This window comes from Brassica napus, chromosome A6, assembly GCF_020379485.1.
Source record: "Brassica napus cultivar Da-Ae chromosome A6, Da-Ae, whole genome shotgun sequence".
Taxonomy (NCBI): domain Eukaryota; kingdom Viridiplantae; phylum Streptophyta; class Magnoliopsida; order Brassicales; family Brassicaceae; genus Brassica; species Brassica napus.
In genome coordinates, this window is record NC_063439.1 from 5,904,926 (window position 1) to 5,920,888 (window position 15,963).

Consider the following 15,963-nt stretch of genomic DNA (forward strand, 5'->3'; position numbering starts at 1 on the left):
ATGGGACGGTTCCATCTTTGATGAGTAATGTATTTGCCAGTTTTGGAGCCCCAAACCCTATTATTGATCTCTGGATAACGACCTTTCGTACTATCCACTTTCTTCTTCCTTTTCACACAGATTAAAATAAGTATATTCACCCATTTTCTCAGTAAAAAACAAAAAAAATACTAATAATACTTCAAATACTAATACAGGCCCAAAAGAAACTTCGTGTTAATAATCGAGAGGGTAGCTTTTAGGTACATCTTAAATATTAATAGCTGGAAAAATAATACAATAGAGGTATCTCTTTAATTAACTGACGTTCTGTTTCGGTTTTTGGATATCTTTGTCTGACATTGGATGAATAAGAAAGCTGAAATCGGATATATTGCTGCTATATTACTGTTTTAACTTTGTTTTATTAAGAAATTTGATGTGTTTTTTTTTGTTTTTATGATAGCAAAAGAACACCAACTAGTTAAACTGCGCATAAGCTTCCAAATTGATTAAATTTAATTGAATAGAACACTTACACGTTATAGTGTTCAATAAAATTTAACTATTACATGTGGTAGCCCATCAACCAATCATTCTGCAGTGTAAAACATTAGCATAAACCTTAGTTTGAGTTCTCGAGTATTAGCTTAAGTTTCCGATAACCTCGCTTTCTGTAACAAACAATTTCATGAGTGACTTCGTATTAGCTTCACAATTAATGTGTTCATCTTTACTGATGAAATAAGAAAAACTTCAGTCAAAGTTCGATTAGACTCCTCCTTTTCCCGCTAGTTTTAAATAATAACAAATCATACCCTTTAAGTTTCACCTCTAATTAATTACCCCCCATTCTCTTCAATTCTTTACACCAGAGAACACATATGAACATAACTCGTCTCCTAACCAAAATCCACCACGAACAAGGGAGTTTCAGATCGCTTTGATTGATCTGCACAAAAAAACACTGCCATCTATAAATCCATGATCTAATATTGACCACCTCAGTTACCCTCAAAGACGAGACGATATTTAGTTATAGTCACCTGAGTCTCTTGCTTCTTGTTGAAAGCAGAGGCATAAAATTCATCAGTCTTCTCTTGGCAGAGCTCATCAACTTCTGAGATTCTAAGTACTCTGCAACGACTCCATCATACCAGCACACAGGACAGTGAAAGTTCCCGTCTTCATCAAAGTTAACCGCACAATTCAAGCATTCCTTGTGAACTTTTGATGCACACTCGTTTCTGCTACATTTCAACAACGTTCCTTCTTTTCCACATTTCCAGCATACATTCTCGGCTCTTGGAAGGTTTGTGTAACTGTTTTTATTCTTCTTGGCTAATGCTGGATCTTTGACCATTTCTGACTCAACATCATCATCGCTTCCACCGACTAAACAGGTTCCATCTTTTGTACATTTCACACGTGCGTTCTCTGGCCATCTCCTTGAGCTTGTAAGAAATGTATTACCAGTAGTATAACCAGGGCCGGCTTACAAGGGGGGACAACCGGTGCGACCGCTCCGGGTCCGAGCCCGTGTCCCCCCGTGTAATGATAAATAAGGGGCCCAATTTTTTATAAATCTATATTTTTATATATAAAAAAATTATAAATACAATAAATAAAATTGAAAAGGGCCCAAAATTATTTGATATGTATATAGTTTTATTTTCATTACAAAATATACAAAATATTATTGATTAAATTATAAAAATATTTTAAACATTATCTCTATATAAATTTTAGAGAGTAAAAAATTTTTTTTGCCCTAGGGCCCCTACCAGTATTGAGCCGGCCCTGAGTATAACCGTTGCTAATGTGTTCACCATCTATGTCTTGATCATTCTCTGTATCTTCATCGATCACAATGACTTCATCTTTTCCATTGGTGTGCATTGCCTCATCTTCATCGTCGGTGAGAGTTACTTTATCCAAACCAATATGCACTTGTTGCTCATCTATCGGCTCCTCCTCGCATGCATCCATGTGCACTGGTCCATCACCTCCAAAAACAGGATCATTTGCTTCTATCTCAGGAGCTGCACTTGTCTCATTCTCCATTAAACTCAAATCTCTCAGCTACACGAATCCAAACAGAAAAAGAATAGCGCACACTATCTCAATCACTTAATTAAGCATTCATGAAACAAAAGGAATAAAGTTAAAAGGAATCTTCATCACCTTCTCCAGTGCACACTGTGGCAAACACATGTTCTTGTAAGCAATAAATGGAAGAACGTTGAACTTTGATAACTCCGGCATGCCTGCTCGCAGTTCCGAAGCTGGAATCTAACATTTGAAAACAAAAGACTACAATCAGAACCCTAATTCTATATTACAAGTCAAGTTTATCTACATCTTCCACACACCTCTCTCAGAATCGCTCTGAGGACATCAGCATTGCTTAAAGACAAATCAAACTCAACTCTTTCCTCAGAAGCAGAAGCCACACCAACACCAACACCACTAGAATCATTCTTGCTTGGATCAAACATGAACTCCAAGACTCTAAGAGACAAAACTTCATTAATCCTCCTCCCATAATCATCCGAGTATTGATACCCCATGTTCATCAAATCTGAATTAAAAAAAAAAGAGATTTCATGTTTTAAAAAAAAACTTGCTCTTATCCATACACAATAACCACAAGCAAGGTTAAAGAATCAAGTTAAACCGAGAATGCAACGTATATCTTTAACGAACTTGGCTACGTATTCGATACACCACAACCATTCAGCTACTTGTGGAGGTCGAGAAGCATACTCATCCATCAGTTCCTCAAGGCTCAAATCATAAGCTCCACCATGGTCATTCATAGCATCAAGATCTGCACTTCCCCTAAAACTCTCAATTCGTACTAAATGGCAAAAGCATAGAGACTAGCAACGGTAGAATTTGCAGATTTAGAGCAGGAGAAGCGAAAATACACAAACAGAGAGACGATTTACTAACCGTTATTTGTTGATTCGCGAATCTCCCGCCTGGAATTTCAAACTTTTCTTTTGAATCGGCGAGCTTCTTCACCGGCCTTCAATCACCATGTTCGAATCGATTAGTTGAAGACGAAGAGACAAATGGGCCGTAAAAGGGCCATGTCAAAATAACAATATTATTTCAAAAAGGCCCGGCCCATTAGTTGGAGTCCATTCTGCATGAAAAGGAAAGAAACTAAAATATAATCAACAAAAGACGCGTCGCGTTAGCTGCGCGTTCACACAGACGCAAATTAGCTGTTTGATATCAATTCAAATCATTTGTGTCCTTTTGTTTATTGTCACTGTCTGTGACACCTTTTTCAAAAACAAAAAAATATTCTTTTTACTGTTTCTCAATTGTCTGTAACCTCGCATCGAAACAAACGACCAAACCCCCCATCGTCAAAAACCACTTATTAAAAATGATATTGAGTAGAGGTAAATAATGAAGTGGTCTTTATACCGACATAACAATAATAATATGTACCTTAATGCGTGTACGGGATTCTGTATAGTCGTGTGAAAGCACGAGTACATAAAGAAGAATAGGAGGCAACTTCTTATGTTTTTTCTGAAGATGCTTTTATTACGCAAGAAAGCGACCTTAGACATTGTTATCCACATCCATCAAAACAGTCAAACAAGTTTTGAAATAAGAGTCATATCTCTTTTGAACAAGAGTCATGTTCAGATTACATTTAAGTGTTGTCACTTATATTGGATCGGGTTAACTGACCGTGCGGACTACTTCTCCCTTAAGTACTAATTATATTCAGTATATTTTACAGATGAACGCTTAAGTACAGTTTTTCACTTTAGTTCATTACAAAAATGGAATGATTAAATCTCGCATATTGAACTTGAATCGACTAAAAAATCAGTAAGCTTGTTTGATTACTTGTGAAGCTCATGTACGAATTGTTTATACATAGTATAATTTAAGCTAAACCGATATCAGTTGACATGTGATAGGATTTTGAAAGTTCCATTGTTCTTGAGACGCGGGTTAGGGTCAAAGTTGTTTATTTTGTTTCTTTTCTTAACGACAAAACAATTTTACCCGGAACTGTTGGTATCTAGACCGGATTACAGTCATTTAAACCGCATCAACAGCGATACTGACGATTTACATCATCAACCATAACAACTGCGTAGATCTATTTTATTAAAACAAGAACATAACCTATTGATATAAGTGTGATCCAACTATTTTAATAAAATTATTAATCATTCAAAATAAATATTATACAAAAAACACAAATATGACAAAAAAACACAAATATAAATTATTAAATTTCAGAATCTAGTTGTATATTAATTTAGTATTTATACAATTCTATGTCTGATTCCTATGATTCAGTAAGCATGACCAATCAAATAAAAAGCAAATTTGCAAAAATTAATCACTTTACTAATCAGGGTTTTCAGTTAATATCACTAATCAATTTAACCTAATCAAAATCATAATAACTTTAGAAATTACACCGGTGCAAGTAATCTATTTGCGTGTTCCTCCGAAGACTGCGTAAACGCTGAAGTTTCTCGTCGTTTTCATACTTAAATCAAAGTATCACGCTCTTTTTCTTCTTATGTTCAAGATTATATATTAATTATTATATAATAATTAAGTAGATGATTAACCAACATTACAAGCAATCAACCATTATTTAGTCCTGTCTATATATATATGATGCATTTTTCCTACAGAAGACTCGCAGCTTAATAACTACCATAGGAAACAGAAATGAACAGAGGAGGCGGCGGGGATGTGGTCGAAACTGTGGTCAAGAGTCTTGGCAAAGGTTTCGATTTAACGGCGGATTTCCGGTTAAAATATTGCAAAGAAGGCGACGCTGCCGCCGGAGATGACAGATTGGTTGTCCTCGACGAAACTCAAAACAGAGAACTGCATGTTCCTGGCTTCGGAGCTATTCAGAATGTCTCCTCCGATATCAACTGCGACAAAGGAGAACGCACTCGGTTCCGTTCAGACATTCTTGATTTCAACAAGGTCCTCGATCATTTCATGTTTTTATTGATATAAAACTATCAAACTCTTATTAGTATATATATGTTTTATATGTGTGTGTTGTTTTTGGAGTTCAGATGTCGGAGTATTTTAATCAGAGATCGTCGGTGACCGGAAAAATACCGTCGGGAAATTTCAACGCGACGTTCGGGTTTCAAAGTGGGTCATGGGCAACTGACGCCGCAAACGTTAAATCTTTAGGTCTTGACGCTTCTATGGTAACGCTTTTTAATCTACACATCCACAATCCCAATCGTTTGCGTCTCACTGATCGTGTTCGAAACGCCGTTCCTTCTTCCTGGAACCCGCAGTTACTTGCCAGGTATTATAATTGCATTTTTCCTTATTTATAAAACCTTTTTTTTTTACCATTCGATTGTGTGGGGTGGCACATTACGCTAAGAGCACACATTTCAAGTTCTGGGTTGAATTCTGATAGAACAGTTGGGACATTTTTGACTAATTCTATGTTATAATTTAATGTGGAATATATCTGTATTTCTTCAATATTTTTTTCAACTTCACTACTCAAATTCAACGTTTCCAACTAAAGATCATACCGAGTAATCAGGAAGAAACTTGGTTAAGAAACTAATTAAACTTTGAATAACTGTAAACTGAAGGAACTGGATGTTAGTATTTGCGAAGACTTTTAAACGATAATGTAAACTATAACCACCACTAGCTTGTTTTTGTATATAATTTTGTTAAAATATTTTTGTCAGCATTATCGTAATAGTAAATAATTAATTTTTAAATGTAATAAGATTTGCTGACAAAAAAAATGGAATAGATTTATAGAGAGATATGGGACACACGTAATAACTGGGGTGAGCGTAGGAGGACAAGACGTGGTTGTTGTGAGACAAGACAAGTCATCCGATCTCGATACCGACCTCCTCCGTTACCATCTCTACGATCTCGGCGACCAATTGTTCACAGGCTCTTGTCTTCTCTCCGCTCGCCGGCCTAATAAGGTCAGCACAATTTTAAGTTGTCGATAAAGTCAACTTAAGCACAACACATTTTTTTTGTTGTTCATTATTGGAGTTTGGTATTGCAGTTTCCAGAGGCGTTCAATGTCTTTGACGACAAAGAAACGGTCGCTTTCAATAATTTCTCGATGAACTCCAAAGATGTAAGTAAGTTTCACAGAAGCTAAACAACATATTGTATGATGAACATTTTCATCACTAGAAAAAGCCATTTACATTTTCAGGGGATAACGGTTATATGCGCCAAAAGAGGGGGCGACGGAAGAGCAAAAAGCCATAGCGAATGGCTAATAACAGTTCCGGAAAAGCCCGACGCCATCAATTTCAACTTTATTCCGATCACATCACTGCTGAAAGACGTCCCTGGCTCTGGTCTTTTAGCTCATGCCATGTCCCTCTACCTTAGATGTAACTTTACTTACCTACTCTAACCTTAATACTTGACTATTGAAGGGAGTAGTAGTTTTGAAGGAGTTAATTTGGTAATTTTGACAGACAAGCCGCCGTTAATGGACCTACAGTACTTTTTGGACTTCTCTGGGCCTAGAACGTGGGCTCCCATTCATAACGACCTTCCGTTTGGCGCGGCGCCAAATATGGCTTCCGCGTATCCAGCTCTTCATATCAACTTCATGGGTCCCAAACTATACGTTAATACCACTCCCGTACGTATAAATTACATCCCTAGTTCTTGCTTGCATTTCTTTTTAGTTCTTTCACAATGTCACTCACATTGTTAACTAATTATAGGTGACCACGGAGAAGAACCCAGTAACAGGATTGCGAATGTTCCTCGAAGGCAAGAAATGCAATAGGTAAAAGTCAACCAAAGCAAACTTAAACTTGACATTTGTTTTTAGAAAATTACTGTGATTATTAAGCAAAGAAGGGACTGGCTAGAACTTCTTGGTTATCAAGAATCAAGTCTAGAACTAGAGTCTAGAGCTAAACTTGAAGATGATATCAGTTCAAAAAAAAAAAAAATTGAAGATAATATGGCTGGCCAAACATAAACTAGGCAGAGCCGCAGAGAAGGAACTAATTCAACAGTTGTCAAAAAGAAAAAAAGAAGATAATATATATATGGCTTGAAGTCTAGAAACTTTTGGTTATCAAAAAGAAAAAGAAACTAGGTTTGATCATTTGCGTAACGAGGCGATTTGTAATTAAATATCTCTTCATATACGTAGCTATATATCGTCGATATAATATAGTAATGTGTTATGTTCATCAGGCTGGCTATACACTTGCAACATCTAGAAAATACGAGGACAACGGTTGGTGAAAAGATCACCGACAATCATAGATGGAGAGGCTCCGACGAAATATCTGATAGCAATCGTTACTTCGAACCATTAAACGGTAAGAAATTTTCACACGTGTGTACAGCTCCAGTGAAGTACGACCCAAACTGGACCACAACAACAACAACAAGCAAACACTCAAGCAACGTAGCTTACATAGTCACCGGAGCTCAGCTCGAAGTGAAGAGACACGGCTCAAAATCCGTTCTCCATCTCCGTCTCCGTTTTACCGGAGTCTCTGATCACTACGTCGTTCAGAAAGATTGGGCCTATGGACCTGGAACTTCCCAAAGATCTGGAATCTTCTCTTCCATGAGCTTACCGTTGACCAGTGGGAGTGTTCATCATAATATGGTCACTAACAAAGACAAAAACGAGGTCGTTTTGGACTCTGGTGTCTACCCAAGAGGACCTCCTGTGCCGGCGAATAACAAGATCGTGAAATTCGTGGATCTTTCGCAGTTGTGTCGAGGACCTCAAAACAGTCCTGGTCATTGGTTAGTCACGGGTGTTAGGCTTTATTTGGATAAAGGGAAACTTTGCTTGCATGTCAAGTTTGCTCTACTACATCACCAACGCCTTCTTGGCGCTTCTTGACAAAAAAAAATATCAAAAAGATTAGAATAATTTTGTTTGTTCTCTTTATTGATTTTGATGTGTGTATATGTGGAGGCTGCGCATGCGTGTTTGATGGACGTTCACCCCCTAGAGTAAACCTTTAAATTCAGCCCATCATTTATAACCAATCAAATTTTCACTTAGATTATAAATTAAAAAACATTAAAATAAACAAAAAATAGCTACAAAAAATAAAAATGCTAATTTTAACGACGCTAACGCTTCCAGCGAATCTCTAAACCCTAAATTTTAAATTCTAAACCCTATACCCTAAATTCTAAACCCAAATCCAAACCCCTAAACCCAAACCTTATACCCTAAACCCTAATCCTAGACCCTAAACCCAAACTATATACCCTAAACCCTAATTCTAGACTCTAAACCCAAATTATATACCTTAAACCCAAAAAATAGACTATAAACCTAAACTCTAAACCCTATATCCAAGTCTTAGACCCTAAACCTAAACCGTAAACCTTAACCCAAACCCTATAGCATCTAAGTTTGGGGTTTGGGTTTAGAGTTTACCGGTTGGATTTTAGGTCTAAGATTTAGATTTAGGGTATAGGTTTTGGGTTTAGGATTTACGGTTTGGGTTTAGGATTTACCGTTTGGACTTATGGTTAAAGTTTTGAGTTTAGGGTATATAATTTGGGTTTAAGGTTTACGGTTTGGGTTTAGGGTTTAGGACTTGGGTTTAGGGTATAGAGTTTAGGTTTATAGTCTAGTTTTTGGGTTTAGGGTATAGAGTTTGGGTTTAGGGTCTAGGATTAAGGTTTAGGGTATAGAGTTTGGGTTTAGGGGTCTAGGATTAGGGTTTAGGGTATAGGGTTTGGGTTTAGGGGTTTGGATTTAGGTTTAGAATTTAGGGTATAGGGTTTAGAATTTAAAATTTAGGGTTTAGGGTTCGCTGGAAACGTTAGCGTCGCTAAAATTATCATTTTTATTTTTTATAGCTATTTTTTGTTTATTTTAATGTTTTTTAATTAATAATCTAAGTGGAAATTTGATTGGTTATAAATGGTAGGGTGAATTTAAAGGTTCATTTTAGGAGGTGAATCTAAGTTTTGTCCGTGTTTGATGGACCTGGCCTATTCCAGAGAAAGTGTTCATGTACGTATAATGTTGAGGGGTTATTTTTTTTTGTTTTTGTAACTTAGGCTTTCATGAGGTTATTTATTGTAGTAAGCTTTTGTCTTCTGCTATATGTTATAGATATATAAGATTCTTAGTCTTGTGATAAAAAAAAGATTCTTAGTCATTAGCATAATTTATTTGATTGCATGATACGAAAATTACGATTTATAAGTCCAAACCAAACATTTAGTACAACGAGCACTCCACACCAAACATTTTGTACATAGAAAAACCCAACCAAAGGATAAAAAAAAGTTCTTAAAAGAATCTGGCTAAGAATCAACTCAAACGCATGAGGCCTAACCGCTCAAGAGTCTCCTGCCGCTGACGCCTCCCAACATTAGCCTTCTTAATCCTCACAAGCTTATCATAAACGCACCACGCAAAGCTCAAGAAATGGTCACGGTTCAAACCCTCATTATAAACTCCCCAGTAACTTCGGTGGTACGTCACATGATACCAAGCCGAGGCCTTTGCAGATTCATTAACCACCTCTTCTTCATCTTCAGAAGCATTGAACCACGACAAAGCTTCTTTCCTAAGCGACCGAACCGCCCTTCCAATAGATTCCGCGTCCCGTCTCTTGGTGAATGACTTCGACATCCTCATGATACCGCCACTAAGTATCTCAGCCTCTGTCTTAATCCCATAGTAATCCATCAAATTACCTAATTTGTAATCATAATTTCCCTTGTGGAAGAAAGCTTGGTCAACATACTCCTCGAATCCGTTGACTTCCATGTCTTTGTCATAAGACTTGGAGGCCACATCAAGAGTAAACGATTTGATCGAGATCAACGGAGGAGCTCGCTCTTTCACCTCTCTGAAAAGCTTACCAATCACGTTTTTCGACTCGTACGTTGGTTTATCTGGCTTCTCCATAAAATCTGGATACTCTTTCACGTAAAGATGCTGAGGTATCTCAGCTGCAACACCTGTTTTTGGGAAATCAACAGCGATAGAGAACTTTCGTGCAAGCTCAATGCACGGGTCACTGAATGCTTTGAGAGGTTCCTTATCGGCGAAAGCGGTATGAGCATTTGCGATGATTCCAAGACTATCATTCACAATGTAGTTCGTGAAATACTCTTCAATTTCCTGGAAAAAGGTTTAGCATATCAAAATTACTATCCAAATGCAAAAATAACAAAAAATAAAATAAAATAAACAAGCGATCAAAGATATTTTTACCTCAATAGTGACATCATGATCCAAGATTTGAGCTGGTTCAGGAGTGTAGTCCATTGGGTTAGACGTTCCTTGTGGAATGAGTTCAGGATCCCAACATACAAAGTATATATCTCCATCTAAATCACTCCCGGAACACTCATTCGGATGTGGCCTATGCACAAAAATAACATCAGATTCCAATGTAAGTTCTAGACTATTAAAGAAGTTTGGCAAAAATTATAATCAAGATTAGACAAGAGTTTACCGCGGGCCCTTCTGCGGGAAAACAACACAATCCACCATGTGACTCAAAGCTGGGACGTTGACAGCTTGAAGAACACGCACGTCACCGGGATGCAGACACGGGTTTTTCGCAACCACAACAAGTCCCGTGACGATGTATTTACTTCCCGGCCTAGTGGGATCCGTATACTGCACCACCACTTGACCGTATTCAAGCGTTCTGGTCTCATCAAGGCATCCCATCATCGATCTTCCGCGAGGAATGAAAACCCGAGTTTTGGTCCGCAGTTCCAACAGTTTCGACGCTCTGAAATTCTGAAGCATCATCGAGAGGAAAGGCTCGGCGTCGGGTTTGTAACCACACAAGATCAGCTCCTTGAGAATCTTCGTGTTCTCCCCTGGAGCCATCATACCGAGAGCCTCAAAAGCCTCAAGAGGATCGGTTAAGATCGCGTCGAGCTGGTTCACAACTTCTCTTTGTTTCTTCTCGAAGACATTGTCTTCGACTCCGAGAGTAGACAACAGCGTGATCAGCTGTCTGTTCATATAACAAGGTTGGTACTTACTCCACGCCAACACATCCAGCTTTGTGTTCTCCGACTCGAACTTGCTCATACTCTTCCTCAAAGACAGTTTCTTCGAGGAGTTCGGATCAACAGCCACCACTCCTTTATACCCGCCGTAACGGATTTGATAAGCAGACGGGAAAAACTCCGTCAAGCCGCATTTCTTAGCTACGCGTCTAGCGAACTCAGCTGAGATCTTCCCTATTCCGTCGGAAAACACATAGTGAACGTCAGAATATCTGATCTCGACATCGGGAATCACTTCAATCTCATCTCTCCTAACAGTAAGCGTCTCCCTCGACGAGCTAAACGACTGGCCTAGCCTCGCAGCGTATTTAGCCACGTTTCGTATATTGTCGAAATCCCCCATCCAAGCTCTGATGTTAGCTGCTGTGATCCCGTTGACCGGCGCGAACATCCACGCGGAGTTCTCCCTCAGCTGGGAGGAAGAGAAGGCCAGAAACTCGAACCTCTTATCACCGATGACGATGCCGTCCCTAAGAACAGAGTTAATCCTCTCGTATAACTTTGTTCTTTTCACGGTAGAGGAGCGTGGAGAGAGATCCATGGAGCGAACTTTCTCAAGATCTTCGTCAACAAACGAGATCCTGAGGAAGTTGTTGATGTAGTCTGAGTAGTGACGTAGCACGCGGTTCGAAACGTTCACCTCGGGGCCAGAGAAATAGACTCTCGTAGGCGTGACTTGAACTCGATACATGTACACAAGCCCATCGTCTAGAGATATCATAGGAGACTGTGGAAGCTTCCCTTTCGTTACCCATGTTGAGTACTCTTCGCGTAGCCAACGAGCAGGAGCGTAGCAACATTCGGGAAGGTGAAAAAGCTTCTCGAGGCAGTGGTCTATGAGAGCTCTATCGAATCTCTGCGGGTTAAGGAGCTGATAGAAGGCGGGGTCGAGAGCTGGCCCTGGGATGCACGCGTTTTGGACCAGTGTGTTGACTTTGAACAAGATCTCGAAAGGGAGGTAACACCCTGGAGGAGGGTCAACAACAGGGACGAGTTTGTTCGCGTTTGATGAGAAGCTACGCCCGGATTCGAGGGCGAAAGTGCTGGCTTCGTGTTCCGCGTAGTTGGCGAAGTTCTCTCTGAAGTCAGAGACGTTGAGATTAAAGGGAAGCTCTAAACAGAAGGCTGATGATTGGCTTATACATGAAGAGGAAGTGAAGTCTGTAGTTCTTATCCACTGCTCGTCGGACCCGTCGCGGTAGAAGTCTAGCAACCCGAACAAGAGGTTAACAGGTTGATCTTCTTTCTCGAAGATCTTCGGAGCACCAATGACCTGAATCACAAGAAACTTGGAGTCTCTACGTCCTTGAGGGAAATGCAAATCGATATGCCATATGTTTTCGTAAGGAAGCTCGAGGCGATACTCTTTCTCGCACCAAGACAATGAGAAGTGGAATTTCCGCATCCCCGTTCCGTACGATACGGCGACGTTTTGAGCACTCCAGAAAACGGAAAGCTTCATGGGAGAGACTTGGCATCCGAAGTACATTTTTAAATTCGGCATGTTGTGCAACGAAGCTCTAGGTTTGGGGACGATGTCTTGTTCGACTTCGAAGGCCTTGAGGTAAGATCTTCCGTAGTCGAGACGCTGGCTGGCTAGAGTGACGATATGCCTAGCGAGTCTCTCGGATGTGAACTGAACGATGGCGTAGACTCTAGGACCGCCTTTTTTCGGTTGTCTGACTTTGATTGCGTAGACCGTGCCTGGGCCAGTGAGTCTTTCGAGGAAGTTTTTGACTTCCTCTGCGCTCACGCCGTTAGGGAAACCAAACACTTGAATCGTTTTCCCCATTCTAGAATTAAACCTAACAACAACAACAACAAGTGACTCGATGTTACTAAACAATCTAATATCACTACGCGACCTACAGAGTGCGGTTTCCGACAGTGAAAAGGAAACAGAGGACTTACCACAGACGAAGATGAGAGATCTACGATCACTTATGTCCGATATAGTCGCCGAGTAAGTAGATGATGAGTGATCGCTTTAGGATTCTCAATTATTTTATTCTTATTTATAAACACTGAATTGACCGAAGACAGTGTTTTGATTTTTCGTCTTCTTCGTCGTCGTCTTCAAGGGTCCCACTAGTTTGAGCTTCAATACTCTGCTTCGAGTATCCCGAATTGCTTATGTCCGATTGCTGACGTCATCGTATTAGAAACTTAATCGGACGGTCGGGAACTCTCAATGATGTGAATTAAGCGTCGTTTATAGGACGCAATTTAGAAGATTTTTTTTTTTAGTAAAAAAGGAATTTTTAAAAGGATAAAGGAAACATAGATTTGAAGAGGAGATAGGTTAAATATTTAAAGAGCCAATTAAAACAGAAAGTAGAGAGATATTCGTTTTCATAATCACGATATTACTTTCTGTTTTTCATTCATCATTTTTTTCTGATGTGGGGTAATGATATAACGACAAAGTAACCAACCTTCTTAGCGAAGGAGTTGATCAGTATTGGATAACACTTTATTCAATCTTAATAGAAAAATAAAATATTTCGCAGGAATCGTACGGGCTAACTAAACTACAAAGCGAAAAGGAAGGACAATGTGGGCCTATTGGTGACTGGTTAGTGCGTAGAATAATTGAGGGACCATAAGATTTGATCCTCTGTGGCTAGACCTATTATAAAGCAATCTGAACTTCTGAAGACCACCTGCTAAATTGAATCTTCCATTGACCAAACCGGTACTGGTTCGAACCGGTAACTGGTAAGGTTCAAGCGTAGGGATGGATTAATTTTCAGAGACAACTTCGTGTATAAGAAAGTAACAAAAATTCGTCAAAGGGAAACAAAAAAAAAAGAGACAAAGTCTTCGCTCAAATCTCATACAGAGATGTCATGGCAAGTGAGAGAATCGAAATCAAAAGAGCATCTCAGCGATCTGAACAGCATTGAGAGCAGCTCCTTTGCGTATTTGATCTCCACATACGAATATGTCAAGCCTGTATTTCACAAAGTTTATTATTATTATTAAGTAATAACCAAATGGTAAAAATCTCAACCGGTTCAATAGAAAGAGTGAAGCTTTTTTTACTTACCCGTAATTGCCATCTTGAGACACGTCTCGCCTGATCCTACCAACGGCGACATCGTCTTTGTTAGAGACATCAAGTGGAGTAGGGAAGGTGTTAGAAGCGCGGTCGTCTATGATATAAACTCCAGGTGCTTTCTTCAACAGCTCTCTTGCTGTGTTCTGTTAATTTACAGTTACAAAAAACCGTTATAGCCCGAATAAAAAAAACTGATCATAATATTCTTTTGCCGCCAAGAAGAATCACAAAACTTATTTACTCACTAGCGTCTTAACATGCAAGCTAGCAGATAAAAGCCCAAATAACAACTTCAGAGAACACTATCCAAGTCTACAATCTTAAAGAAACCAATGCTTCAAATAACTATTGAATAACAAATTTAGTAGCAAAAAAGGGTTTGATGTGTATTATTATTACCTCGTCCAGGGGATTCTCAAACTGGAGATTCACACTCTCTGCATGAGCACGCATAACCGGAACACGTATACACGTCGCTGTTACTTTTACTTCTGTATCATTCTGGGAAAGTGCAAGAAAGGTAAGAAGCCTCTTTAATACAACCAACATTTTGAACAAAAGATCACAGTGAAGTGGATATTTAGATGTAGCCAGCTCTTTATGTAAAGACACTCACCCAGATCTTCCTTGTTTCTTTAACAAGTTTCACCTCCTCTTCGTTGTAACCATTCTCAGTAATGGGAGCATTATGTGAGAACAGGTTAAATGCATACTGTAGAAAACATACAACCATCAAATTCAGAATCAAAACATTTCGAAACATAATTCTATAACGAAACTGAAGAGGAGTATTCACCTGCTGTCCGAAGATGTTACAAGTCGGCGGTCTGCCCGCTAAAACCTAACACAACACCAACCCAAAAAAAGAATCTTTCTTCAGAATCACTACTCACCACAACCGTTAAGACCAAAGTCAATAAAATGTCTAAATAGAAACCAAACCTCGCGAGTCTGCTGCACGAGCTCCTCCATAGCTGCAGCACCTGCGCCACTAGCTGCTTGATACGTACTAACCACCATCCTCTTCACCTGTTACAAACCAATAAGATCATTACACAGAGCACAAAGACGCATACTTTGTCATCAAAAACGTCGTCGTTTCATTGATTCAGCGTTCATAAAAAATCGAACCTTGGCGTGACGATGAAGAGGCGTAACAGCCATCAAACAGATAATGGTGGAGCAATTAGGGTTCGCAATCAACGCCCCTTTACCACTTCCGACTTTAATCCCTCTCATCGCCTCAGGGTTCACTTCAGGTATCACAAGCGGGACGCCGTCAACCATACGAAAAGCAGAGCTGTTATCAACGACGATGGTTCCTTTCTCCGCCGCCATTGGCCCAAAGGCCTTGCTTATGGATCCTCCGGCGCTGAAGAGCGCGATGTCGACGCCGTCGAAGCTCTCCGCCGTGAGCTCCTCCACCGTGTACTCGCGCCCGTCGAAGGCGACGCGTTTCCCGGCGGAGCGTTTGGAGGCAAGCATCTTGACGGAGCTGTAAGGGAAGTCTCGGTCGGATAAGACGGAGAGGAACTCTTGCCCGACGGCGCCGGTGACGCCGACGACGGCGAGAGAGGGCGCGGATTCGTGGAGAGACATTTTGACTCTTGCGGAGATGGCTCTGGGTTTGGGCTTGAGAGGAAGGTTGGAGAGGAAATGGGTCTGTGGGGTTTGATGAGTGAGTGTCGCCATTGTCGCCGTCGCGAGGAGGAGGAGGAGGAAGAAGAAGTGGGAGAGAGACAGAGAGGTTTTGGCGGCGGCGATGATAGAAGAAGAAAGGTTGAGACTTTAGAGTACTAATCATTTTTTCATAATGAAACATCAGGCTTTTTTAATATAGTAAATGAGAACAACAC

The 15,963-nt window shown here is 39.8% G+C and overlaps 4 protein-coding genes across 4 annotated transcripts; 1 reads left to right on the plus strand and 3 right to left on the minus strand.

Annotated features, from left to right (window-relative positions):
* Positions 1-1,021: 1,021 nt before the first annotated feature.
* LOC106351304 lies at positions 1,022-2,874 on the minus strand. The gene is made up of 5 exons (XM_048734971.1): positions 2,657-2,874; positions 2,352-2,560; positions 2,164-2,271; positions 1,758-2,061; positions 1,022-1,473 (listed from the first exon to the last, which is right to left on the minus strand). The coding sequence occupies exons 1-5, from the start codon at positions 2,796-2,798 to the stop codon at positions 1,022-1,024; spliced, it is 1,215 nt and encodes a 404-aa protein (XP_048590928.1). The 5' UTR covers positions 2,799-2,874.
* A 1,678-nt stretch (positions 2,875-4,552) lies between these two features.
* On the plus strand, positions 4,553-7,930 carry LOC106346611 (MACPF domain-containing protein At1g14780). The gene is made up of 8 exons (XM_048782307.1): positions 4,553-4,968; positions 5,064-5,308; positions 5,780-5,963; positions 6,050-6,124; positions 6,206-6,389; positions 6,477-6,646; positions 6,732-6,796; positions 7,216-7,930. Exons 1-8 carry the CDS (start codon positions 4,702-4,704, stop codon positions 7,880-7,882), a joined length of 1,857 nt encoding a protein of 618 aa, XP_048638264.1. The 5' UTR covers positions 4,553-4,701; the 3' UTR covers positions 7,883-7,930.
* Positions 7,931-9,190: 1,260 nt separating this feature from the next.
* LOC106346610 (RNA-dependent RNA polymerase 1) lies at positions 9,191-13,320 on the minus strand. The gene is made up of 4 exons (XM_013785982.3): positions 12,958-13,320; positions 10,476-12,851; positions 10,232-10,382; positions 9,191-10,138 (listed from the first exon to the last, which is right to left on the minus strand). The coding sequence occupies exons 2-4, from the start codon at positions 12,836-12,838 to the stop codon at positions 9,320-9,322; spliced, it is 3,333 nt and encodes a 1,110-aa protein (XP_013641436.2). The 5' UTR covers positions 12,839-12,851; positions 12,958-13,320; the 3' UTR covers positions 9,191-9,319.
* A 445-nt stretch (positions 13,321-13,765) lies between these two features.
* LOC106346612 (aspartate-semialdehyde dehydrogenase-like) lies at positions 13,766-15,910 on the minus strand. The gene is made up of 7 exons (XM_013785984.3): positions 15,239-15,910; positions 15,050-15,136; positions 14,904-14,948; positions 14,724-14,819; positions 14,507-14,608; positions 14,096-14,250; positions 13,766-13,999 (listed from the first exon to the last, which is right to left on the minus strand). Exons 1-7 carry the CDS (start codon positions 15,797-15,799, stop codon positions 13,918-13,920), a joined length of 1,128 nt encoding a protein of 375 aa, XP_013641438.2. The 5' UTR covers positions 15,800-15,910; the 3' UTR covers positions 13,766-13,917.
* Positions 15,911-15,963: the final 53 nt, after the last annotated feature.

What these genes read in the sequence shown, in the direction of transcription:
- LOC106351304 (XM_048734971.1), bottom strand. Translation starts at nt 2,798, where the DNA reads ATGAATGACCATGGTGGAGCTTATGATTTGAGCCTTGAGGAACTGATG. An exon ending in TCAGAGCGATTCTGAGAGAG is followed by an intron (nt 2,272 to 2,351) that starts GTGTGTGGAAGA and finishes TTCAAATGTTAG; the next exon opens with ATTCCAGCTTCGGAACTGCG. An exon ending in CACAGTGTGCACTGGAGAAG is followed by an intron (nt 2,062 to 2,163) that starts GTGATGAAGATT and finishes GGATTCGTGTAG; the next exon opens with CTGAGAGATTTGAGTTTAAT.
- LOC106346611 (XM_048782307.1), top strand. Translation starts at nt 4,702, where the DNA reads ATGAACAGAGGAGGCGGCGGGGATGTGGTCGAAACTGTGGTCAAGAGT. An exon ending in AACCCGCAGTTACTTGCCAG is followed by an intron (nt 5,309 to 5,779) that starts GTATTATAATTG and finishes AAAATGGAATAG; the next exon opens with ATTTATAGAGAGATATGGGA. An exon ending in TATACGTTAATACCACTCCC is followed by an intron (nt 6,647 to 6,731) that starts GTACGTATAAAT and finishes AACTAATTATAG; the next exon opens with GTGACCACGGAGAAGAACCC.
- LOC106346610 (XM_013785982.3), bottom strand. Translation starts at nt 12,838, where the DNA reads ATGGGGAAAACGATTCAAGTGTTTGGTTTCCCTAACGGCGTGAGCGCA. An exon ending in TTCCCGCAGAAGGGCCCGCG is followed by an intron (nt 10,383 to 10,475) that starts GTAAACTCTTGT and finishes TTTTGTGCATAG; the next exon opens with GCCACATCCGAATGAGTGTT. An exon ending in ATCATGATGTCACTATTGAG is followed by an intron (nt 10,139 to 10,231) that starts GTAAAAATATCT and finishes ACCTTTTTCCAG; the next exon opens with GAAATTGAAGAGTATTTCAC.
- LOC106346612 (XM_013785984.3), bottom strand. Translation starts at nt 15,799, where the DNA reads ATGGCGACACTCACTCATCAAACCCCACAGACCCATTTCCTCTCCAAC. An exon ending in TTGAGAATCCCCTGGACGAG is followed by an intron (nt 14,251 to 14,506) that starts GTAATAATAATA and finishes GTAAATTAACAG; the next exon opens with AACACAGCAAGAGAGCTGTT. An exon ending in TCTCAAGATGGCAATTACGG is followed by an intron (nt 14,000 to 14,095) that starts GTAAGTAAAAAA and finishes TGTGAAATACAG; the next exon opens with GCTTGACATATTCGTATGTG.